The sequence below is a fragment of the Arctopsyche grandis genome, chromosome 10 (genome assembly GCF_051622035.1).
Source record: "Arctopsyche grandis isolate Sample6627 chromosome 10, ASM5162203v2, whole genome shotgun sequence".
NCBI classification, from domain to species: Eukaryota; Metazoa; Arthropoda; class Insecta; order Trichoptera; family Hydropsychidae; genus Arctopsyche; species Arctopsyche grandis.
Window position 1 is genome coordinate 28,835,029 of NC_135364.1, and position 26,274 is coordinate 28,861,302.

Genomic DNA, 26,274 nt, shown 5'->3' on the forward strand with positions numbered 1-26,274 from the left:
TAAATCAGATAAATTAATTAATAATTAAGAAATTAAATTAATTATTCCATAAATTAATTAATTCATAATTTAATAAATGAATTTATTATTTGATAAATTAATAATTAAAATTAATTGATTAATAAATTAAATAATTATGAATTTACTTACTAAGACTATTTTCGAGGACCCTATTTGTTATACCATTTAAGTAACCTTTTTGATTCACTCACTTCAAAGAAGTTAAGAGTAAAGACGAGTCTAAGAAAACGGTTTGTTTTATTTTCTCAGGAACCAAGAGTGACATTATGAGGGTGTCCCGAGAAGTCCAATACTTGTTAAAGGTAAAGCGTCCCATTTGGTTCGTGTTCAGCGGTATGGGTTCTCAGTGGGCTGGCATGGGGTCTATGCTATTAAGGATTCCAGTATTTGCTGCTGCCATCGAACGGTATGTGTTTTAGCATTCATTACAGAACTTTGTAGAACTTCATGTCGAATGAAATATATCTCTTTTTTTAGATGTCACCAGGTTTTGCACCCGAAAGGTATCGATATCACTCGTATCATAACAGACCCAAATCCGAAGATTTACAACAACATCCTGCACTCTTTTGTGGCTATCGCTGCCATTCAAATCGGACTGTGTGATGTTTTAAAAGAAATTGGTATCGAAGCTGACCATTTAATCGGTACACACCAAAACTTCTACGACTACTTAATAGACTCATCTCTCAAATAAATCATGCTGTATTTGAATATTCAGGTCACGGAATCGGTGAGCTTGGATGTGCTTATGTAGACGGTTGCCTCTCAGCTGAACAAATGATCCTTGTAGCATATTCTAAAGGTCTGGCCAGTATCGAAACACCTATAATTAAAGGATCGATGGCTACTGTTGGCTTGGGATACCGCGATGTATGTTGTGAAACTAATTAAAGAATTTTTTTTAAATACTAAACGTCGTTTTTTCCGTTTAGAAATGAGCGTTATATTTATCCATAATTTAAAAAATCGATTTTCCAGGTGAATAACCTATGTCCACCTGACATCGAAGTTGTGTGTCACAACGGTCCAGACTCCAGCACAATTTCAGGGCCTGCAGAATCCATGAAAGTATTTGCACACTATCTCCAGAGCCAAGGAGTTCTCGTCAAGGAAGTGCCTTATTCAAAAATCGCCTACCACTCGAGATATATTGCAGAAGCAGGTATAATAATCTATATTTGTAGAAATATTCTGTTCATAAATGTTTTAAAATTTTGGATTTTCGATTTCCATGTAAAATATTAAACTTTAATTCCTATTTGAATTTAAATATTAGTATCAAAGACTACTGGATTACACCATGTCAAAATGACTACTGGCTTAGTGTGAGTGTACTTAAGTGTGAGATTACCTCCAGTAATCTCACACTTTACAAATTTGGTAGTTTTATTAATTATCAAATGTTTTCCAAAATAAATAATTTTTTTTATTATTTTATCGTGGCAACTTCAAACAATTTTTATGCTGGCAACACTGCCATTGACGTTTGTTATCATTTGAGGTAATGTTCGTTGTTATTTGTTGTTGTTATTTATTGATACTGCATTGGGAATAGTATCAAAGAATAATTGATCGGTTTAAAATCATTAGCAACAACAACAAAAAGAATATATATTTGCAATGGAGTTGTAAAAGCACTCAATGAAAGAGAAATAGATATTTCCAAAATTGTATCAGTAACGAAAGATGTTGCTCGCAGTATGACTGGAGAGGAAAATGGATTTGTCAATTTATTTACTGAACATATTGGACATTGACATTCCATTCTGGGCTTGCATTACATTATACACCAGCAAGTTTTATGCGCAAAGCACGGACTTAAGTCACTGGAAGATGTTATGATTTTTGTAACAAAATTGGTTAATCTGATATCTGCACGCGGATTAAACAAACGAAAATTTTTAGGATTATTAAATGAGGTAAAATAGTAAAATATTAAACTCAGTGTATAATATTTTATTTTTACATCGTACAACAATGTACGATGGTTAAATCGTGGAAAAGTTCTTCAACGATTCGTTGAGTGATTATTTTATTTTATTTTTTTATTTTATTTAAATAGGCACACATACAGAATAAAATATAAAAAGAAAGTTGTATAATGAGACAAAAAATAATAATAAACATAAATAAAAATATAATATTCCATTTACAGTGAGCACCACATGGTGATATAAAAAAGTAAAATTACAAAAACATCAAAATTTAAAAAAAAAGAAAAGAAACAGATAAAGAAAAAGATACAGATAAAGTAAAAAAGAAAAAGAAAGACTATAAGGGTGAAGAAGCAAATCAACCACATATTATTTTCTTCACCTTTGTCCTAAAAATACTAAAAGAGTCTCTAAAGAGGTCAGGACAATCATCTAAGCTATCGTAAATACGGCATATACGAACGATTGCACTATTGAAAGAGGTGTTGCTTTGACAAATAGGTGGATAAAAAAGATTTGTGCATCTGGTGAATCGGGCATTAACGTTAAAATTAATCTCGCTTAAAACAGACGTGTCAAGAATACCATTAGCAATCTTATATAAAATTAACAAATCAGAAACCCTTCTACGCTGAGACAAACTTGCAATATGGAAAAAAGAAAGTCTGTCATTATAAGATGGTAACAGTTTTTTAAGACCAGTCTTATAGGATAAATGGCGCAAAAAACGCTTCTGGATTGTTTCTAAGTGCTCAATGTGAGTTTGGTAATAGGGAGACCATATGATTGAGGCATACTCCATATTACTACGAACTAAACTGTAATAGAGTAGAATCAGAGTATGGGGATTCTTAAAGGGCTTCGCAACTCGGCAAATAAATCCCAATAGTTTATAAGATTTAGTAACAATATGATTAATATGTTCATTAAATGATAGTTTGGAATCTATAAGTATACCTTATAATCTATAAGATTGGATGAAATTAAGTTTTTTTTAATTAATAAGAATGTCATTGAAAATCCAGTTGGTCGTGTGTATTACTAAAAGTGACGAAATATGAACCAGAATTAAGAATTTGTCATCAAATGTACAACAACAAAAATCTCATTGATAAATAGCTGATGTGTATTTTTATATTGATTATGACTTTATTTTTAAGAAACTATTATAACTTTAGCTTGTAAGTAAAATTCAGTAATTTTTCATTTTTTTTATTTTGTTAATTTTTTTTACTGACTGGGCATGCCACACAATTGAGAAATAGTATTTGAGGATTTTTGGTACGCAAACCCTAACAGGTTCGCCATCCCTGCCCTAGATTATTATCTAAATGCATCGTGTATCTTGTTTACTGACGACGTCAAACTATTCTTTTCGGTCAAAGGTAAGAGGCTATTCTGTCTTCTTCAAACTGATATTGAAGCTGTTCAGTTGTATTTCGGGCTTAGAACATAATATTAAAAAATGTGCAATTATGATATATGGACGTGCACGTTCGCTCTATTGTCACGGATATTCCATTGGTTCCGCTCTGTTGAAGCGTATGGAATCTGTGTTGATTAAGTTATCACTTTTGATCCTCAACGCACCTTTCATAACCACATCAAGATAGTCGCTGACTTTTCCTTTCGTCGACTCAGATTTGTCTTGAAATATGCATTGCTATTCTCCAACCCCTTGTCTTCACGCTTGCTTTTCAGCTGGCTTGTGAGAGCACATAATGATTTATCTATGTATTTCCAGGCCATATTCTGTTGAAGTATCTACGTGGCGTGATTCCGGAATGTCGGAAACGAAGTTCTAAATGGGTCTCCACGTCAGTACCAGAGCATTTGTGGATGGAAGAAATAGCTCAATATTCCTCTGCCGATTACTACACAAACAATATGCTGGTAATGAGACTTTTTTGCCACAAAGTAAAAAAAAATGGTAAATTTTTCATTTGCGAATACATTATAGAGTCCGGTGCTCTTCGAAGAAGCGTCGAAATTGATCCATAATAATGCAATCACCATTGAAATTGCTCCGCAAGGTCTGCTCCAAGCCATCTTGAAGACATCTCTTAAACAGGATTGCACGAACGTGGCTCTGATTAAATGTGGACATCATGACAATGTTGAATACTTTTTGCAAACTATTGGACAGTATGTGGTTTATTTTATGACTATATAATATTTACTTTAGGTATGTGTCCATGTTCCTTGATAACTAGTTGCGACTTTGATCATTCAGTATCAAACTATGTAAGGTTATGCTCGGTGGTCCAGAGTGTAATCCAGATTATTTGGTTCCAACCCTTTTTAGGAATCATGGAACGAAAAATAAATGATTTTACACAAACATTGCATTTAAGATTTTGAATCACAATAACGCTATTTTTTCAAACAAATATCAATTTCTAGATTGTATGAAGTGGGACTGAATCCCCGCATGTCGAACCTCTATCCTAAGGTAGAATTTCCAGTATCGATTGGCACTCCGATAATATCTCATCTGGTTGAATGGTATCACAAAGACGATTGGTGAGATTTTATTATTTATATTTTTATCATATGTCAAAAAAGGAGCGAATGAATGGAATTGAATTTCAGTCATCTGATTTCGTACAAAGGCCAGAAAAAACTGAAGTCGGGTGAAAGAAAGGTGAAGGTAACTCTATCTAACGAGTATACGGAGTATTTGGCGGGACACGTAATCGACGGTTAGTTCTAATTGGTTTTTTTCTTTATCTATGTTCTTAGTAACAATATATGAAGTTTTGTGATCATGCGAAAATTCTAACACGAGATTTTTACTGATTCGAACTCAAAATCGATCACTGATCACGTTTTCATGATCTAGAAAAAATTTGTGTGTGTGTCTGTGTATTTTGGAGATTTTTTGAATACCGTTAGTTTTATCGAACTGAAACTTAGTATCGGTTACTTAAATTTTTATCGACACGACGTAAGTTTTTTTCAAATTTTTAAGTTGACCGGAAATGGTACCTCCCCTTACAGTAGGTGTCCTCTTTTTTTTGAATTCAAATATCTCCCAAATCGCTAACTGAATTGGGCTGAATTTTTTTTACGTGAGATAACTTAATATTTTTTTAATATTTTTATCTAAACCGGAAGTAGTACTTTTACTCTAGAGAATCAAGGTTTTTTATGTTTTTCTCAGAAAACTTTTGGTTTATTGAACTCAAATTGCATATCTAGAAGTTTAAGCTTAATAATAAGTTATTTATAAAATTTTATAAGCATTCGTTAACCGGAAGTGGCTGTTTACTCTTGTTCGATTTTTTTTCCACTACTTTTTTCGACCCCTTAAACATGTGTGCTCGCCACAAAAAAATTCACGTATAATTCTTGTATCAATGTGATGAAACAAAAAAAAATCATTAAATTTTATAAACCAGTGGGATTTTTTCGTTTTAAAAAGGTCAAAATGTTGTGCCCACTACTCTTACCACACCCCTGAACGTATCAAACTGAAAATTTATATTTGTATTCTTTATGTACTAACTTAGAGTTGCTAATGTTTTGGTCAGAATTGGTAAACCGGAAGTAGAATTTTTTTTTTTAAAACAATATTTCATTATTTTTTCATAATTTTATTTTGACCGTTCAAATTATTTAAATCTTCTTGATATTCATCATGTATAATAAAGATAGTGATTTTAAGTAAAAATAAAAATTTGAACGAAACCTGACAACTGGAAGTAGAACTTTTGTCTTGTGCAAGTTTTCATACATTTGCGCTCAATTTGTATTGAAAACGCTGTCATAGTTATTAGTATTTCATAATCTGTCTATACGGTTCAATATCGAATTTTGTTACCTTCATATGTATATTCCTCAAATACAAAGATAAAGTCATCGGTTGGTCACACCCGAATTTTTTTTATAATTTTTTAATACATCAATTTTACTTATTGCGTATTTTTTTCAGGACGTAATTTGTATCCTGCCACCGGCTACTTGGTGCTAGTTTGGGAAACGCTTGGTATGATGATGGGTGAGTTATTTACGGAAGTGTCGGTGGTGTTTGAGGATGTTAGATTCCAACGTGCTACCAATATACCAAAAGAAGGAGACCTGGAGTTAATGATTACCATTCAGAAAAAAAGTGGCAACTTTGAGGTTTTTTCTTCTTTTTTTGTTTTTATTTTATTTTATAACACATGTATATCATCATCATCATCATTTACAGCCATTCGCCATCCACTGCTGGATGAAGGCCTCTCCAACACGCTTCCACTCGTCTCTGTTTTGCGCAACACTCATCCATCTCATTCCGCACATTTTTCTAATTTCGTTCACCCATCTTCCTTGCGGTCTTCCTTTTACTCTTTTGCCTTCTCTCGGGTACCATTCAAGCACTTCTTTTGACCACCTTTCGTCCATCTTCCTAGCTACGTGACCCGCCCATTGCTGTTTCAATCTCTTCACTCTATCCACTATGTCCACTACCCTTGTCATACTTCTCACCCACGTGTTCCGCTTTCTGTCTTTCCTTGTTATGCCAAGCATACAGCGTTCCATACTTCTTTGAGTGCATTGGATTTTATTTAGCATCTTGGCGTTCAGTGTCCAAGTTTCACATACATACGTCATCACTGGCAAAACGCATTGATCAAAGATCCTTTTCTTCAGGCAGAGTGGAATTTTTTATTTAAAAACAGCATTCATCCGTCCAAATGCACTCCATCCTAATTTCATACGTCTCTTTATCTCTTCATCTGTACTACCAGACATGTCAATTATTTGACCTAAATATAAATAACTATTTACTACTTCTACTGGTTTATCATCTAAGGGGATGCTATCAGGCATGCAATAACTATTGAACATTAGTTTAGTCTTATCTACGTTAATTTTTAATCCTACTTTTCTACTTTCCCTGTCCAGCTGTGTTAGTCTGATAAGTAGGTCAGCTGAATCACGAGCTACTAAAACTATATCGTCTGCGAACCGAAGGTGACTCAAAAAGCGACCATTGATGCTTACTCCGGCTGTATCCCAATCCAAGTTCCTGAAAACTCCCTCAAGCACCGCATTGAATAACTTGAGCGAGATTGTATCTCTTTGTCTTACTCCTTTTCCTATGCTAAATCTATCTGTACCTGAAAAAAATTTAACCGAAGCTGTGGCATTCTTATATATTGCAGCTAACAGTCCCACATAGGGTTCCGGCACTCCCTGTGTTTGTAGAGCGTTAAGTACTGCATTATGACTAACTGTATCGAAGGCTTTCTCATAATCGACGAAACCTAGGCACAATGGCCGTTGATATTCGTTGGCGCGCTCGATTAGTTCGCCAACTACTTGGAGGTGGTCCATTGTGCTGAAATTTGCCCTAAACCCTGCCTGCTCTATAGGTTGGTTCTCGTCGAGGATATTCTTCAGCCTTTCTGTAATAACCTTCGTGAAGAGCTTGTAGATCGCTGAAAGTAAACTAATGGGTCGGTAGTTCTTGATATCGCTTTTGTCGCCTTTTTTGTGTATTAAAATGATAGTTGCGTTATTCCATCCTTCCGGTATAGCTTGGTTCTGGATGCATTTGCTGAAAAGCCTAGCTAAGATATTAATTAGGGGGGGGGCCGCCACATTTTAGTAAGTCAATGGGAATATTATCTTCCCCTGGGGTTTTACCGTTCTTTGCAGTTTTTAGCGCGGCCTCTATTTCGCTAGGCAATACTGCAGGAACCCTTTGGCCGTGTGTCAATTCCGGAGCGGGAAATTGACCGTTGTTGTTCTCGTAAAGTTTTGCATAGAACGTATAAACTCTGTCTATGATCTCTTCTCTATTCCTAATTATTACTCTGCTCTCTGATCTGATTGCGATCATTTGGTTTTTGCCTAAGAAAAGATCTTGTTTGCACTTTTTCAGGCTACGGTTATTCTTAATGGTATTTTCTATTAGCTTGCTGTTAAAATTCCTGACATCCCTGACTATTCTCTTCTTAATTTCCTTAACATGTATATACATAAAGATAAATATCATATGTTCCTGACAGGAATAACCCAAAGGCGACAAATATGGTTAATTTATATTTGTACGTACATACATAAGTATTAAATTTTTACTTTATCTATATACGTAGTAACAATAGATGAAGTTTTGTGATCAAGCGAAAATTAGAACTTGAGATTTTGACTGATTCGAACTCAGAATCGATTACTGATCACGTTGTCATGATCTAGAAGAATGTGTGTGTGTGTGTCTATGTATTTTAGGGATTTTTTTGAACATCGTTAGTCCTATCGTACTGAAACTTAATAGAGGTTACTTAAATTCTTATCGACACAATGTAAATTTTTTTCAAATTTTTAAAATGACCGGAAATGGTACCTCCCCTTATAGGTGTCTTCTTTTTTTTAAGTTTTTAAATTCAATTATCTTCCAAACCGTTAACTGAATAAAACTAAAAAAATTTACATGTAATATAAATTATAAACTCTATAACTAAATTTTTTTTTTAAATTTTTAACTGAACCGGAAGTAGTACTTTTACTCTAGAGAATCGAGGTTTTTTATGTTGTTATTAGAAACCTTTGGTTTGTTGAGCTGAAATTTCATATCTAGAAGTTTAAACGTAATAAAAAGTTATTTATAAAATTTTATACGCATTTGTTAACCGGAAATGGCTGTTTACTCTTGTTCAATTTTTTTTCCACTATTTTTTTCGACCCCTTAAACATGTGTGTTCTTCACGAAAAAATTCAAGTATAATTCTTATATCAATGTAATGAAAATAAAAAAAACAGTTAATTTAATAAACCGGAAGTGGGATTTTTTCGTTTTAAAAAGGTCAAAAATGTTGTGCCCAATACTCTTACCACACCCCTAAATGTATCAAACTGAAAATTTATATTGGTATTCTTTATGTACTAACTTAGAGCTGCTAAGCTTTTGGTCATAATTTGTAAACCGGAAGTAGTCTTTTTTTTAAACAATATTTCATTATTTTATTTTGACCTTTTAAATTATTCTAATCTATTTGATATTTTTGTATGTAGTGAAAATAGTGAATTTAAGTAAAAATAAAAAAAAAATCACTTAATTTAATAAACCGGATATGGGTTTTTTCCTCTTCAAGAAAGGTCAAAAATGTTGTGCCCACTACTCTGTCCACACCCCTGAACGTATTAAGCTGAAATATTTGTATTCTTTATGTACTAACTTAGAGCTGATAAGGTTTTGGTCAGAATTCGTAAACCGGAAGTAGTATTTTTTTTTTAAAACAACATTTCATTATTTTATTTTGACCTTTTAAATTATTTTTATTTTCTTGATATTCAATTTGTATAATACTGATAGTGATTTCAAGTAATAAAAAAATTTGAACAAAATCCGACAGCCGGAAGTAGAACTTTTGTCTTGTGCAAGTTTCCATACATTTGCGCTCAATTTGTATCGAAAATGCTGTCATAGTTAATTAGTATTTCATAATCTGTCTGTACGGTTCAATATCAAATTATATTTTGTAACCTTCTTGTATTCCTCAAATACATAGATAAAGTCATGGGTCGGTCACACCCGAATTTTTTTAAACGTAACAGGACAGACATAGAGACATCTATAGAAATCACCAATATTTTTGATACATAGTGGATGATGGATGGATGGTAAATACATAATGTAGATGTGATATATTTATTCAACAAATTCGATGTGCGAATTACGCAAATTTGCGATTAACTACGGGGTTGGATAAATACTTTATTGCATACGTTATAATAAAACTAGAAAATTCGGATAAATTATTAAACTAGAAAAATCGATAAATAAAATATCTTGCCAGATGCGTATTTGACCAGGACTTAAAACTCACGACCTCTCTATTGGTGTGCAATAGCTCTACTAGTGTATTCGTACTTCGCTGTGCTATTTTATATAGCATACTTAGTTTTTACGTATAAAATATATATCCATCTAAAAATTATAAGATCTTTAATTTCCATAAAACGTTAGCGAGATTTTATATCATTCAGCTTTTGATGTGTATTTATATAAATTACATACATACATATGTATAATGATATTACTAATATATGTAATTATTTTTTCTTCCATTGATTCTACATACATACAAAAACGTTAAAACTACGTACCCTCTCTAAAACGGACTTCATTTACAGTATCATTTATTTCACAGATAATCGAAAGTAATGCGGTAGTCGTCACGGGAAAAATTTACGCTAAAAAAGACGTCTCTCAAGATTACAGAAAATTGGAAGAACCAGATGAATGTACTGGACCATTCGTCAGAAATTTATCCACAAAAGATTTCTACAAAGAAATGAGACTCAGAGGCTATCACTACTCGTATGCAACTTAACACGCTCGATGCCAAAACTTTAGCTTTTCGCAGATTTTTCTATTATGTCAAATGTAAAACTATTGTATTCCATTTCAGTGGTTATTTCCGAGGACTTCATTCTTGTAATGTGGATGGAACTCGAGGCCTTTTGCGCTGGGAGCAAAACTGGGTCACGTTCACGGACACTATGCTACAAATTAAAATCATCGGAACCGATTCTAGAGGACTTTGCGTGCCTACCAGAATTGAAAAATTGAGCATCGATTCTATTAAACACTATGCCATGCTATCCACCATTCCTGATAAAGACATCAAATGTTTGCCAGTTACTGTTTACAATGAAAACAATATCATTAGGTAACATCTTCTTCATAGTTGTAAAGATACATCGATTTATACTCATAAGATAATATTATTTATTTCGTGTTAGATCCGGTGGAATAGAAGTTCGAGGTCTTTTTGCCTCACCTATCACAAGGAGGAACCCATTAGGAATCCCAGTACTTGAAAAATATGAATTCATTCCGAATTTCCCTAAAAATAACATGACGGTAATTAAAAACACACCACAACATATAAATATCATATATGTTTACTGTAATTATACCTATGTATGTACATATATACGTTAATTTAGATAAGCGATATCGTTCGAGTTGACGTTCAATTAGCTTTGGAGAACGTGCAAGGCATCAAAGTGAAATCGATCGAGCTAATTGATTCTGCCACCGAGCCTAGCGCTGAACCTCTAATTACATTCATCAGAGATGCTTTTGAAGATACACCTTTGCTCCAAGCTGAATTGTTGGTGATTGCTGAGGAAAATCTTGATCTAGGTGTCAACGTAACTGTGGAAAACAAGAAGCTAACTGGCGAAACAAACGTTCTTCTCTTCATTGGCTCAAAATTACTGGAACGAGATGAGGTATTGGAGAATTTTGAAGGCTTGTTTACTATTAAGTGATAGTTTTGGATACAGTTACTGTTGTTTCAGATTCTGGAACAAGCATTCAAATGTTTGAAAAATAAAGCGTTCGTCATTTCTAGAGAAAACGCTTCGTTCGTTGTTAAAGATCGGTATGAAAACATTGACGTCATCACTGCTATGAAAACTGGTACTGAAACATTGGTGTTTTTGAGGAAAAAAATCAATCCTAAGCCTGTTAAGTTCATTCAGATCAAGGAATCTGATGAACGATTCATTTGGATAGATGAGGTATGTATGTCTTGTGCATTGTACAATACGAAGGACATATACCATGTGCATTGTTTTATGTTTCTGATATATCAGGTAAAGAAAAATATGAAGGAAAGTATAAAGGTCATGTTGTTTGCTGAAAATGAAAAGTTGAACGGAATTCTGGGTCTCGTTAATTGCCTTCGTCGAGAGCCTGGCGGCGAAGTTGTGAATTGCGTCGACATTATGGATCCTAAAGCACCCCGTTTTGATCCCGACAATCCACTATACGAGGTCCAAATCGACAAAGAGTTATCCATGAATGTCTTCAAAGATGTACGACGACATAAACCACCGGGTGATTATAAAAAATACTCGTTCGTTAACTTCTTCGTCATTTTATAGGGTCAATGGGGTACTTATCGCCATTTAGTGCTCGAGGAACTCCAAAATTTCCCAGTAGACCACGCATACGTTAACATAACTACCAGGGGTGACCTTTCCAGTCTCCGGTGGATAGAAGGAGATTTGAACATACACAAAGAAAATAATGTGTTTCATGTAAGAGGCTTTTAAATTAGGACTTAGCGTGTGCCTTGAGTCATGATTTGATATGGAAATTGTATTGTAGACACTATTGATATACGTAATTTTGATTTTACATCGAAGGTTTACTATTCAGCTATGAACTTCCGTGACATCATGACAGCCACTGGTAAGATACCTGTGGAAGCTGTGGTCAGGGGTAGACTTAATCAAGAATGTGTGCAAGGATTAGAGTTTGCGGGAAAAACCAAGGAGTTCGTATGCTTCATTACATAAATATTTGTATAATGTTGGATACCAATATTCATGACAATGCGTAATTATATGGAATATTTGTAGTGGATTGCGTATCATGGGTCTGATTGCGAGTAAAGGCTTAGCTAACGTGGTAAAAACTGACGACTTCATGTATTGGCCCATACCTGATGCTTGGACTATGGAAGATGCTGCAACTATCCCCATCTGCTACTCCACAGTCTTAAACGCACTGGTAAAAAAGCTTACTTTGTATTTGTCATTTGATTATTGCCAAATTTATTGCTAAGCTCGTCTAATTGTGATATTTAGATGATGGTTGCTCGCATGCAACCTGGAGAGAGTGTTTTGATCCACGCAGGTACTGGAGGAGTTGGTCAGGCCGCAATCAACGTGTGTCTTTATTATGGTTGCAAGGTTTTCACTACAGTCGGTACTCCAGAGAAGAGAGCTGCCATCAAAAGGCTCTATCCTCAACTGACAGGTATGTAGAGATCCCTGATAGATTTTAATAGTGGAATTTGTGTTTTGTTAAATCTGCACCTTTTTTTTAGATGACTGTATTGGGAATTCTCGTGACACTTCTTTTGAAGAAATGATCATGTTCCAAACGGAAGGTAAAGGAGTTGACATCATTCTAAACTCGTTAGCTGATGATAAGCTTCTGGTAAGAACAACTGCGATACTCAAAAGTCTGCCCTTAAGGTGGAAACTCGAAATGAAACACCTGAAAATGCAATAAATCCTCTTCATGTAAAATATTTGCAAATTTATAATAACTTATACAATATTCATACATGCTTACATTGCACTCGAAACACAATATTCATACATGCTTACATTGCAAGTTTTACAATTCGATGTAATGAGTAAATGTTATGGGAAGTGAATACCTTAATATTATACAAACAAATTTGATGTTCATAGGCGTCAGTTCGTTGTCTTGGAAAAAGAGGACGTTTTTTGGAAATTGGAAAAGTGGACATCGTCAACAATACTAATGTGGGCATGGAGTTTTTGTTGAAAGACGCATCCATGCATGGTATCATGTTGGACTTCCTTTTCGACAAATATTGTGATAGAAGAGTGGTATAAAAATGTTTCTACTTTTAATCGCCTTTTATAGCTTCAATCTGTTATTATCACTAATATTCTCGATATGTTTATAATTGTTTGGTGCATTTCAAACAGGAATTGGGCAATTTGATATTCGAAGGTCTTAAAAACGGTTCGGTTAAACCTTTATGCAGAGTTGTCTTCAACACAGATGAAATTGAAAAATGTTTTAGATACATGGCAGGTGGTAAGCACATGGGCAAAGTTTTAATCAAAATCAGAGATGAAGAACCTGACAAGGGCGCAAAACCCACATGCTTTAAAATCAATACAATCCCCAGGTACAATTAAGTGCAATATTTTATGGTATTGCGCAAATAAATAAAAAGTCATAATCAAAATATTTTTTGATAACAAATAATTCATAGTCAGTGATTCAATATAATTTAATTACAGATATAAATGCTTTTATGAAGACGTGTACATCGTAGTTGGCGGACTCGGAGGCTTCGGTTTGGAGCTAATTGATTGGCTTGTCATGCGAGGAGCTAGAAAAATTGTCCTCAACTCCAGAAGAGGTGTTTCCAATGGATACCAAGCCTTGAGACTACGGTTATTTAATTTTTAAATATTATTATATTTTTATATAATAGCGTATAATATGATGATGATAATCATGTGTTGGATTTCAGAGCTTGGACAAACTATGGAACCGATATCAAAATATCCACCGACGATATATCAACACGGGAGGGTTGTATCAATTTATTGAAGACGGCCAACACATTAGGGCAGGTTAAGGGTATCTTTAATTTGGCCGTTATTTTGAAAGATGCTTTATTTGAAAATCAAACGCCTGAGATGTTCAAGGAATCGTTTGCACCCAAAGCTCGGGCCACTAAATTCCTCGATGTGGAATCCAGGAAGTTGTGTCCTCATTTAACGTGAGCCATATTTTCCACACGATGATGTTTTATATAGACAATTTTAAATTGTAACATTGGAATCGTTTGTAGAGACTTTGTGATATTCTCAAGTGTCGTTTGCGGTAGAGGTAACGCTGGTCAGACCAACTATGGTATGGCCAATTCAGTGATGGAAAGAATCTGTGAGGAACGATTGAAAGCAGATCTTCCGGCACTTGCCGTGGAATGGGGTGCAGTAGGAGAGGTTATAAATATATTTAATTCTAAAATTAAGTCTAAATAAAAATATATTTTATTTGATATCAGATTTTATACTTATGTATTTAGGTTGGACTGGTAGCTGACATGCAGGAAGACCACCGTGAATTGGAAATCGGTGGCACACTTCAACAGAAAATTTCCAATTGCCTTCGAGTACTAGATCAGTTCCTCATACATCGCAAATATCCAGTACTGTGTTCAATGGTTGTCGCTGAAAAGAAAGCCGGTGGATCAGGCAGTGGTACCATGGTTGATACTGTATTAACTATTATGGGTAATAAAACGTGTTGTAGAATTAAAACAAATGTATTTAAAAATATTAACCTGATTGACTTGTTAAGGCATTAAGGATCTGAGGACGATTTCAATGCAAGCGACGTTGGCTGAATTGGGTATGGATTCAATGATGGCCGTTGAAATCAAGCAGAGTCTAGAAAGAGAGTTTGAAATCTTTCTGACGGCACAAGATATCAGGACGCTCTCGTTCTCCAGGTATGACGTAGTTGTGCTCAATTGAAAAAACATATGTATTTATCTTTCTTAATATAACTGGTTTTGTTTTCAGACTGCTGGAATTGACGGCAGAACGGGAAGCAGATGCTAGCAGTTTAGCTGACAATAAGTCTTCGGAGGGTTTGACAGGATTTAAGATATTGATGAGGAATTTGGGAGACGAGATCCAAGCATCTGAACCCTTCATCAATATGTTGACTATGTTCAACGATGGAAAACAAGTAAGCGTACATACAAAAAAGCTCACAATTTATAAAGGAACGCCATAAATATTAATATATCAATTTCAGAGCGATCTTGAGAACAAATTAGATATGACCTTGTTTATGATACCCGGCATTGAGGGAATGGCGACAACACTGGAACCAATCAGCAAAAGACTCAAATGTCAAGCCACTGTTTTACAATTAGGATATGAAAATCCTGATGAGACCATTAAAGAGACCGCTAACAGACTTACAGCGGTTGGTTTTACTTGTTACATTATTTTACACACTATTCTAGAAATTTCACAATTTATAAATACAACTTGAAGTCCTTCATCTTATATAACAAATTTCTAAATGTCCATCATCTGATTATCGATACAATGAAAGTCAACGGACTTCTCATGGAATAATGTTTTTATTCTTAATGATTTTAGATTATCAGATCTTGTTTGAGGCCTGGAGGTTATTTCACACTATTGGGATATTCTTTCGGCGTCTTCATAGCATTAGAAGTTGCCAATATTTTAGAAAAAGAGGGTACGCTTAACCTAGTGTCTTATGTTATATTTTTTCAAAATAATTTGACAAGTTTTTACATTCTTAGGTTACATTGGATGTCTATTTTGCGTTGACGGTTCACCGGACGTTTTGACAAAAATGAGCAAGGCCAATTTGGACACGTCAAAGATGAACATCATGCAAGACACTTACCTATGCCACATCATGGATCTCGTAGCACCAAAATTGGACAAGAAACCATTATACGCTGCCTTGTCGGTAATCGACACATGGGACAATAAAGTAGAATGCTTTTTAGAGTATGTGCCAGAAAACGTCAAGTACTCGAAACAATATCAGGAAGGTGTGGCAAAAGCAGTATTTGGTCGAGTTCTCTCTACATTGGCATACGATGATACCGTTAGTTACAAATTGAAGTCTCAAATCATCCTGCTGAGGACGAAGAACTTTCCCATTGGAGTAGTAACTGACGAGCAGTACTGTCTGCAGAAATACGCACAGCAGCCAATTAAAATGCATTTGCTGGAAGGTAACCACGGGACTATACTAGAAAATAAGGACTGTGCCAACATAATTAACAGATTTTTGGCAGATTTATAAAAAGACCGTTCTATAAGTATGCAGCAAAATCGACGAATGTAATTTGTACAAATGTTTATTGTTATTATCTTGAAATGTTATACTTAAGTTGTTATACTATGCTTTTAAATGATTTGTGGTTAAGGAATAATATATTTTGAATATTGTACATATGTGAATTAAGAAAAAAATGTTGCAAATTTCAATTTTATTATTATAAAATAAACAACAAAAACGGATTGATTTTATTTATTTATTTTTGGAAAATTTACGGTTAAATTTATAACAAATAATAATAAAATATCATTATTAAAAGATAAACCATCTAAAATTTTTCGTATACATATTTTTTTAAGAATTATTATTTCTTTATTATTCTTTAAAAATTTATTTTATAATTATTTCGTATACATAAATTTTATAAGAAAATAAAATTTAAATATTAATAAACAACAACAATGGCGAGTTGAGCATGTGTATTGTTCCCGATATGTATGTAGAATTTTGTGTTAAATTAGAGCTAAAGAGGTGATGCCTGGATGAGAATGTATATCTTCTGGCTACTCTAGGACTGCCATAAGTGTCTGAGCACCGACGGGGACAACCCCCTAAAAAAAAAAACAAAATAAAACAAAAAAAAAAAACATTTTTATCGATATTCATAGCTGTATTATAAAAAAAATATACAACATTTCAACACAAGTAATTGGAATTAAACAAAAATTGAATTGAAAGAAAAATTTTAACATTTTATTTCATGTACAGTAGCCTATTCTTCTATCGCCTTCACTCTTCTCTGATTTCCGTGACTTCATTATCATCGCTCTTCTTTGCCCAATCATATTTTTCCGATGTTTTCGTTTTTTGAAGTAACTCTTTTTCCCCTTTTATATAATTATAGAATTCAATGCATGACATTTTATAATTTAAAGTACATTGAATTATGCTTTTTACTGTGTCAATAGAAAGCGAATTGCGCTCATCTGTCCATTGAGTTTTTAATTAATGAGAACACACGTTCAACATGTGCATTGTGCGGTGGGATGGCGAACAAGTATTGGCACATTTTCAGTAGATTAGCTTTTCTTTCTGTCTCTTCAGTTTTTTTGAAATAGTATAACCATTTATCATGCACATCTTTCGTATTCCATTCTTCGGCTTTTTTTATTTTCGATAAATGACTTCATATACATTACTTCCTCATAGATTGAATCCGTGAACAATATTCCCATTTCACTTAAATAAGCAATAGTTTTTTCAACATGTTCCCATTCGGGTACTTCATGGAGAAGCATCCATGAAAAAACATCATATTTCGCCAGTGGAACTGACCACTTTGCCAAATAATTAATTCCAACGTTGTAAAAATTCTCTACATCTTTTTCAAATGCTTCTACTTGTGTCGTCGTAATGTCCATTTGTTTTTTCAGTTTATTGTATGCCTGGGTTGCTTGAATACCTAGATATTTACTATGTATTGAAAAACTTCATCAAAATATCAGTCCTCTTCGATCAGAAACAAACAGAACAAACTGATATTATCAGCAGACAGTAAACGAACTGCGCACGCTTCGTACTTGTCAGTGTCATTGTCGGTGTTGCCAGCTGGCAAAATTGGGCAGTGGGCATCCGCCGCTCTCGTTGTCGGTGTTGCCAATATGCGCGCGCGTATCCATATTAGATATTATGTGAATTTTTGACGTGTAAACGTCTTTCCTTTTTGGACCACAGTATAGAGAGTGCATCCTGAGATTTCTTGGTTCAAAAGGTCTTGTTCGATAGACATTAAAAAATAATTGAATAATTTTTTTAAATGTCTAAATTTTGAAATTGACGAGGACAAATGAATCTCGGACTGGGACACCGGGACACAGACCTCGAAACTGGGACATGTCCCTGTCAACGGGGACGTATGGCAGTGTTTTTGTGTATTTTGGGGATTTTTTGAACACATTTAGTCCTATTTGATTTCTAAATGCTTTTTATTATTACGAAATTATGTTTACATTACATCTTATTTATCTATTTTAATAGCTACTTATCTACTGATCATTTTCTATTTTACAATTTTAATTTAATTTTGTTAGTAATCATAGTATTATATTATTCTAATGTTAATGTTCAGCATAATAGGAATGATAGTGCTAAAAAAAGTTTTTTAAAAACATACCTCTTGTATAATTTGTATATAAAATTATTATTTTGTATAAAGACACCAATATTTTTTTATTACTACCGCCATCTATGTATAAAATTAATGACTACCAATTGTCAAATAGAATGTCGGCGAGCAAATTACAAACGCATCTTACACGATATATTTGCACCATCGTAATGGCGGAGGCTCTATTTACTTATATTGATGACCAAAATGAGCAATATGGCAAAGTATGAAAACGATCGGATAAGAAGCAAACTTTTTCCTGAATTGTAATCGTAAGTGAAACGTAAAGGAGGTATGTAATAAGAGGCAAACTTTTTCCTGAATTGTAATCAGGGCTGTGGAGTCGTTAAAAAAAATCACGACTCCGACTCCGATTCCGATATTTACCAACAACACGACTCTGACTCCGACTCCGACTCCGACTCCGACTCCGACTCAAAAATGTTAAATTTTATATTCGATATTTTGTACGCTACTGGTTTTAAAAGTTGGTCCAAAATCGTCGTTGGTTTGGTGCGTACGGACCATAAGACATTCCCTTCTTTGTTGTTTTTTATAATTTGTAATTATTATTATTATCCGCTATTGTATAGCTTATTATTTTTATGATTGTTTTAAATATGTTGTTTGTGGATAAATATATACATATACATATGTTTTGTATTTGTCATGTCTAATTTCTTTAGTTATTATTGTAACGTAGAGATTAGGTGAGTGGCGCTCGTGGACTGATGGTTCACGACCGCGGATCACCTGATCTCTCGTTCCCGCCAAAAAGGCCTCCACGAATGAATCAGCCCTATGCAACGGCCAAAGGCATCGTCTGACTCATCGACCAATGATTGTTGAGATATGTATGTATATGTACTGTGTCCAGCGAGTATAAATATGGGGCGTTCTCGGCATGGAATTCATTCCAGCCCGGACCGCCGCCAAGAGAACACGAATAAACCGCTACTACCCATCTTCCTGCGTCTTTCTCCGATTCTGGAAACCCCCCCCTTTACGTCCACGCAACATTATTTTGTTTCTTTTCTGTTATATTTTTGACCATTATGGCGCATTCCTGTAATGACACAATGGTCCAAATTTTAAATAAATAAATAAACAGAAACTAAGTTTAATATGTATTTAGTATGTTCTTAATATTAATATTTTAAATATTGTATATAAGTGGATCAGCAAAAACTATATCAAAAATTTTAAAACACACATATTATATATTGTTTCAATTACTTGAACGATATTCCAAAAAAAATATGCACTCTTTCTATAAAACACATATAAATATATTTTGGAACCTAAATATACATACATATATGTATAATTTTCACTTTGTATTTTTGTTTAGTTTAATTATCAATCATCATTTTTTAAATAATAGTTTATGAAGTAGAGATTTATATAAAAGTTTTGAGATTCAAATTATACCTACATATGTATGTCTCATAAGCACACAGTAAGGTACCCATGCAAAAGCGAGCAACCAAAACCATAAAATAATGAAAAAAAGGCTTTTCTCGTTTTAGAAAAGTAGCAGTTGGGATTCATTGATTATAATATTGAATCACTCAAAATTCAATATTTTACAAATCGAAATCTACATTTTTCAAATCAAACTCAACATTTTAGAAATTAAATTCAACATTTTAAAAATCGAAACCAACATTTATTCGAAGTAAAGCGATATCTGCTTTTTTAATATTTATTCAAAACTATATAATATATAAGTATAAGCAATACTCAATAGATGTCTCATAAAAATATAAATTCTTTTGTATAAATATTTATTATTTTGTGGTTTAAATATTTATTAAAATTGAATGAGGCAAAAGTGGAAATTAATTCATTGGGTTTCAAATTCGCTCATTCAATATTTACGTATTTGATTTTTGACATTTTTGTATCAGATGCTAGATGTCTATATTTATACAAAATCCAGTTTGATAATTTTGGTTCTTAATTAAATATGTACATACTTAAATGAAATTTGTGACTTTATTTTTTGTGACAGCTTGATTTCGATTATTTCGTATGACAATATTTGAGTTCTTATCCACACTCTTCCGATCGTTTTCAAACTTTTCCATTTTGCTCGATTTGGTCATCAATATATGTATGTATGTACATATGTGGAAATCATATCCGCCAGTACGATGGTGAAAAATAATCGTAATAGACATGTTTGACAAATACTACTTTAACGTTCTCGTTGACGTCTATTAGTAAGGTCGATCGTTTCCTTTCAGAGTCAGTCAATTTTTCTGATTTTAATTGAAACGATTTCTGTACATTGGCATTTCCTTTCAAATCTCTCGTGCAAATCTCAAATTTTTTTGCATCTTTAGTTTTGCCAATTTTTATAATAAAATGCTGCAAAATTTTCTCAATAGATGTCACCGCGGATGTGTGGATGTTTGTGTGAATTCGCATTGTATAAAAATGCATGTATTAATTGTATTATATCTGTATTAGTACACTGTTCGCTTTGGAGCAATCCAAAAAGGGCGAATGTATGAACATGTTCAATTGAAATAAAAATAATTAAAGACATATATGTACTTATTATATATATAAATACTATTTGAGAAGATACTACTGACTAGGAAGGAATAATTCCAGAACACCAATTTGGGTTCAGAGCAAACCACTCCACAATCGAGCAGGTCCATAGAGTGGTCAAAAAGCTCTGCAGTCTTCTTAGACATACAACAGGCATTTGACAGAGTCTGGCACAAGGGGTTGCTATGATATATAAGGTCAAAAAGGAGCTCCCACACACTCTATACACAATTATTACACCGTATATCGAGGACAGAATATTCCAAGTGAGACAAGGCGATTCGTTTTCAAAGCTTTACAAAATGAGAGCGGGAGTACCACAGGGATCCATTTTGGGACCAATATCTACACAGCAGACATCCTAACACCAAACAAAATGTCAAAGTAGCAACGTACGCCGATGACACAGCATTCCTAACAAGTAGTAGCGACCCCACGCTCGCATCGGAAGTGCTACAGGATCAATTAAATGGCTTTAAAGAGTGGATGAAAAAATGGCGAGTCTGTTCGAGGCACTGGTAAATCTGTTCATGTTACATTCACACTTCAACGAGGGAACTGCCCAGTAGTCAGACTGAAAAACGATGAACTGACTGAAAGTACCGCAGCAAGATACCTGGGTTTCACCCTTGACAGGAGACTGACATGGAAAGATCACATCAAAAATAAAAGACAGGAACTCACCCAGCGGCTACAAAAAATGACAATCTTAAGTCAATCTTAAGCCCAGTCTGGACATATGGTATCCAACTATGGGAAACGAGTAGTAATTCTAACGTAGAAATCTTATAACGATTTCAAAATAAAGCTGTTAGAATAATTGCCCCATGGTTTGCGAGAAACATTGAAATTCATCAACATGTATCTATACCATCAATTAAAACGGAAATTCAAAGAACTACAAGCGTAGACTCGAAACCCACTCAAATGAGCTGGCAAAAGCTCTTATAAAGTCTAGTGCAAAAGACACTAGACTAAAGCGCCGCAGAGTGCTCGAATAATGGATAAAAAGCTGGCAATTAATGAATTCTTCCTAATCTCCTAAAATAAAAATGTAATAAAATTTGCTTATGAATTTTATTTAAAAAAAATATATAAATACGCTATTATGTGTGTGTCCGTGTGTGTGTGTGTGTGTGTGTGTGTATGTCCTAGCGCTAGACGAACATAATAATTAATTGATAAAAAGTCTAAACTTTGTGTAAATTCATTCGGAATCGAACCCGTGTACCCTCGCGCGAACACAGATATCCTCTTATAGACATATCTTAGTTCAGAGAGTTAGCGACGAAGCCAACGTCGAATTTTCAATTGGCCTTTTTTAAAACATTAATTCAATTTTTTTCATTCTAACCATATAAAAATATATAATAATAATAATTTTATTTACCGAGGTTTTGAACCGTTTTTTTTGTTTTCATATTAAACAATTAAATATATATTCTTTAATTAAAATTAATTATATATTAGCGATATTTGAAAAATAAAATTAATTCAAAGTTGCGGACCGCGGATCGAACCTGGCCCAATATGTTGCTCGACTGCGCTTCTGAACAGTAGACCATTGCGGCTGATAAAGGAAAACACGTTCTAAATAGCACATAATTTAATTGCGATCTACATATATGTATATGTAATTCATAATATTTAAGGTTGCGAGGTCAATGACTGGGGTTTGTTTATACATAATTGCGGGTATTAGGTTTTGTAAACTAAACATACATAGCTCATAAATCTTTTTGCTTACGTCACGCGATGTAAAAATACATACTTTTCGTATTATCCGATTCCCGATTCCGAGTTCGACTTCGATGTTGACTTTTGTTGGTTTTATAATTTTATTATTAATTTTAATGGCATAATTTAATTGACATGACCGATTCCCGATTTCTGTTTCATTTCCCATTCCAATTAATTATTACTATTCATATTGTAACTTTATTTTAAATCATGTATCAACGTGTTTCCAAAATTACCCGTTGAAATTTCAACGGGCATAACACTAGTCAAATATAAAGCTAAGATCATAAGTCAAATTAAAATAACACACACAATTGTACGTTAATAAAAGGGCTGTTTTATTTTTAAACATATTTATTTTATATATTTAATAACAACACTGAAACTCGAAGTATCATTTTTCAATTAACAAACATACTATACTCAAAATACATATGTATATTAGTCTTCAACCATAATTTTAACATTTATATACATTATGTAAGACTTATCTAAGTTTCATATGTATTTCGTATCACGATGTTTAAATTTAATCTAAATACGATTTTTCACAAATGGCGTTTTTACCAAATCTGCTAACGACCTGTTGATGATATTGGCGCAGTCTCTATTTTCAAGTATCGTCACGTGGTTTCCTTCTAGCATGTGGGTCTGAATCGGTTGCTGTACATGTTTCTGCAGACCATATTGATCATCGGTGACTACGCCGATGGGATTGTCCTTCGTCCTCAGCAGCATGACTTGTGACTTCAATTCGAGACATACGGAATCATCATATGCTAATATGGATTGAACTCGGCCCAATACGACCTTCGATAAAGCTCTTTGGTACTGTTTCGAGTGCTTTACGCTTTCTGGAACATGTTGTAACAAACACTCCACTTTATTGTCCCACGTGTCGATTGCCAACAGGGCATTGTATAATGGTTGCTTGTCCATTTTCGGTGCCAAGAGATCCATGATGTGGCATAGGAAAGAGTCTTGCATGACGTCCAGCTTAGAAGTGTCTAAATTGGCTTTAGTCATTTTTTGCAAAACGTCTGGTGAACCATCGACGCAGAATATGCGTCCAATATGACCTGCCGACATTAAGAAGCATAATTAAAAATAAAATTTAATTAATTTTGCATGACATTGAGTTAAACGAACCTTCATTTTCTAGAATCCTTGCAACTTCTAATGCTATGATGACCCCGAAGGAATATCCCAATAGTGTGAATACGCCTCCAGGAGTCAAGCGGGATCTGATGGACTGAAAATAGGTACAAAAACACATTTATTATAAAGTAGTGTTATGCTGTCGATGATAAATGTTATGTGTGATATTAAAATTGTCAGAAATTTCAAAATGATTGAATGTTTCCCTTTGAGAAACATGATTATTGTAATATGTAATGATTAAGGATTGCAATACCGGTAAGCCGATCTACAGTTTTACTGGTAAATGATAAATATCTCTAAATATGTACCTATATACATATGTAAATATACATATCTGTAATTACTGTTTAACATATGTATAATTGCATAATATTACATTAAATTCGATGCAAATAGCGTGGAATTTGTATTAAATGTAGCGATTTCGAATTGATAAATTCACTAGCAACACAGACCAACCAAATCATGATAAATGCGATCAGATAATTGTTTCAATGATTATCGAAGCTTTGAAAGAGTCCAAACTTTAAATAAATAAATATGATTGTTTAATAAAGAACGTAAAATAAAAAAATTAAATTTATTTATTATTACGAATTTACTTTAATACATCTATATGACATTATTCATCTGAGATTTCTTTTTAAATAAATATTTGCGATTCAATCATGGTTGTTGTTTTTAGGAAAAGTAACCACATACAGTTATTAAAATAATTTACCGTTTACCAGTTTATGAAATTTGACGTTAAAATGTAGAATAATGTAATTATAGTGAGCAAAACTTACAATTAGAAGTCTGTCAGCAATATTTTTAATGGTTTCATCAGGATGATCGTATCCCAATTGTAAGACAGTGACTTGACATTTGAGTCTTTTGCTGATTGATTCTAGTGATGTCGCCATTCCCTCAATGCCGGGGATCATAAACAGGGTCATGTCCGATTTGCTTTCAAGATCACTCTGAAATTATTTATAACATTTAAGTTTTTCCATTAATGTCCATAGAATGCACGTTTGGAATGTATGCTCACTTCTTTTCCGTCACTGAACATAGTCGACATGGATACGAAGGGCTCGGATGCAGTGAGCTCGTCGCCCACATTCCTGATTAATATTTTGTATCCCGTTAAACCCTCTGAAGACTTGGCGTCAGCTGAAGTACTAGCTTCTGCTTCACGTTGAGCAGATAATTCCAGCAGTCTGAAAACAAAATCGTCTAATGTAGGAAGGATATTTAATATAGTATGTCCTTTCAAGTAAGAATAGACAGTTAATACCTGGAGAACGAGAGCGTCCTGATATCTTGTGCCGTCAGGAAGATTTCAAACTCTCTTTCTAGACTCTGCTTAATTTCTACGGACATCATTGAATCCATACCCAATTCAGCCAACGTCGCTTGCATTGAAATCGTCCTCAGATCCTTAATGCCTAAACAAGTCAATCGGGTTAATATATTCAAATCCTTTATACAATTTTTTTCTTTTAAATATATGTACCACATGTTTTATTACCCATAATAGTAGATACAGTATCGACCATTGTACCACAACCTGATCCACCGACATTCTTTTCGGCGACAACCATTGAACACAGTACTGGATGTTTGCGATGTTTGAGGAACTGATCTAGTACTCGAAGACAATTGGAAATTTTCTGTTGAAGTGTGCCACCGATTTCCAATTCGCAGTGCTCTTCCTGCATATCAGCCACCAGCCCAACCTAAATATGTATAAAATCTGACATCAAAACCTATTCTAATATGGATTTCATTATCGAAATTAATATTTTGACTACCTCTCCTACAGCACCCCATTCGACAGCAAGTGCTGGAAGACCTGCTTTCAATCGTTCCTCGCAGATTCTTTCCATCACTGAATTGGCCATACCATAGTTGGTCTGGCCAGCGTGACCTCTACCGCAAACGACACTTGAGAATACCACAAAGTCTCTACAAACAAATCCAATGTTAAAATTCAAGATTTCTACATAAAGCTTCAAAGGTGTGCAAAATTCCTTACGTTAAATGAGGACACAGCTTCCTGGATTCTACGTCGAGGAATTTAGTGGCCCGAGCTTTGGGTGCAAACGATTCCTTGAACATCTCAGGCGTTTGATTTTCGAACAATGCATCTTTCAAAATAACGGCCAAATTAAAGATACCCTTAACCTGCCCTAATGTGTTGGCCGTCTTCAATAAATTGACACAACCTTCCCGTGTTGATATATCGTCTGTGGATATTTTGATATCGGTTCCATAGTTCGTCCAAGCTCTGAAATCCAACACTTGATTATCATTATAATACCTATATTATACGCACACATGTGTATTATATAAAA

The 26,274-nt window shown here is 34.0% G+C and overlaps 2 protein-coding genes across 2 annotated transcripts in view; one reads left to right on the forward strand and one right to left on the reverse strand.

Moving 5' to 3' along the window:
• LOC143918412 (fatty acid synthase-like) overlaps positions 1-16,555 on the forward strand; it is a 29,118-nt gene extending 12,563 nt beyond the window's left edge. The window contains exons 10-40 of the mRNA XM_077440331.1: positions 271-427; positions 499-668; positions 743-894; positions 1,003-1,186; positions 3,703-3,851; positions 3,919-4,103; positions 4,362-4,481; positions 4,551-4,660; positions 5,893-6,083; positions 10,103-10,272; positions 10,364-10,624; positions 10,698-10,818; positions 10,905-11,192; positions 11,262-11,483; positions 11,559-11,780; positions 11,850-12,005; positions 12,114-12,244; positions 12,330-12,480; positions 12,558-12,729; positions 12,800-12,912; positions 13,173-13,334; positions 13,437-13,642; positions 13,758-13,913; positions 13,994-14,245; positions 14,318-14,471; positions 14,555-14,762; positions 14,830-14,980; positions 15,054-15,222; positions 15,292-15,465; positions 15,645-15,747; positions 15,815-16,555. Of these exons, the coding sequence (XP_077296457.1) occupies positions 271-427; positions 499-668; positions 743-894; positions 1,003-1,186; positions 3,703-3,851; positions 3,919-4,103; positions 4,362-4,481; positions 4,551-4,660; positions 5,893-6,083; positions 10,103-10,272; positions 10,364-10,624; positions 10,698-10,818; positions 10,905-11,192; positions 11,262-11,483; positions 11,559-11,780; positions 11,850-12,005; positions 12,114-12,244; positions 12,330-12,480; positions 12,558-12,729; positions 12,800-12,912; positions 13,173-13,334; positions 13,437-13,642; positions 13,758-13,913; positions 13,994-14,245; positions 14,318-14,471; positions 14,555-14,762; positions 14,830-14,980; positions 15,054-15,222; positions 15,292-15,465; positions 15,645-15,747; positions 15,815-16,329 (5,675 nt within the window). The 3' untranslated portion in view covers positions 16,330-16,555. The remainder of the gene's footprint in view (positions 1-270; positions 428-498; positions 669-742; positions 895-1,002; positions 1,187-3,702; positions 3,852-3,918; positions 4,104-4,361; positions 4,482-4,550; positions 4,661-5,892; positions 6,084-10,102; positions 10,273-10,363; positions 10,625-10,697; positions 10,819-10,904; positions 11,193-11,261; positions 11,484-11,558; positions 11,781-11,849; positions 12,006-12,113; positions 12,245-12,329; positions 12,481-12,557; positions 12,730-12,799; positions 12,913-13,172; positions 13,335-13,436; positions 13,643-13,757; positions 13,914-13,993; positions 14,246-14,317; positions 14,472-14,554; positions 14,763-14,829; positions 14,981-15,053; positions 15,223-15,291; positions 15,466-15,644; positions 15,748-15,814) is intronic.
• Positions 16,556-23,073: 6,518 nt separating this feature from the next.
• LOC143918411 (fatty acid synthase-like) overlaps positions 23,074-26,274 on the reverse strand; it is a 31,197-nt gene continuing 27,996 nt past the window's right edge. The window contains exons 33-40 of the mRNA XM_077440330.1: positions 25,956-26,207; positions 25,732-25,885; positions 25,449-25,656; positions 25,215-25,365; positions 24,969-25,137; positions 24,724-24,897; positions 23,924-24,026; positions 23,074-23,853 (exon numbers count right to left, since the gene is read on the reverse strand). Coding sequence (XP_077296456.1) covers positions 23,309-23,853; positions 23,924-24,026; positions 24,724-24,897; positions 24,969-25,137; positions 25,215-25,365; positions 25,449-25,656; positions 25,732-25,885; positions 25,956-26,207 — 1,756 coding nt within the window. The 3' untranslated portion in view covers positions 23,074-23,308. The remainder of the gene's footprint in view (positions 23,854-23,923; positions 24,027-24,723; positions 24,898-24,968; positions 25,138-25,214; positions 25,366-25,448; positions 25,657-25,731; positions 25,886-25,955; positions 26,208-26,274) is intronic.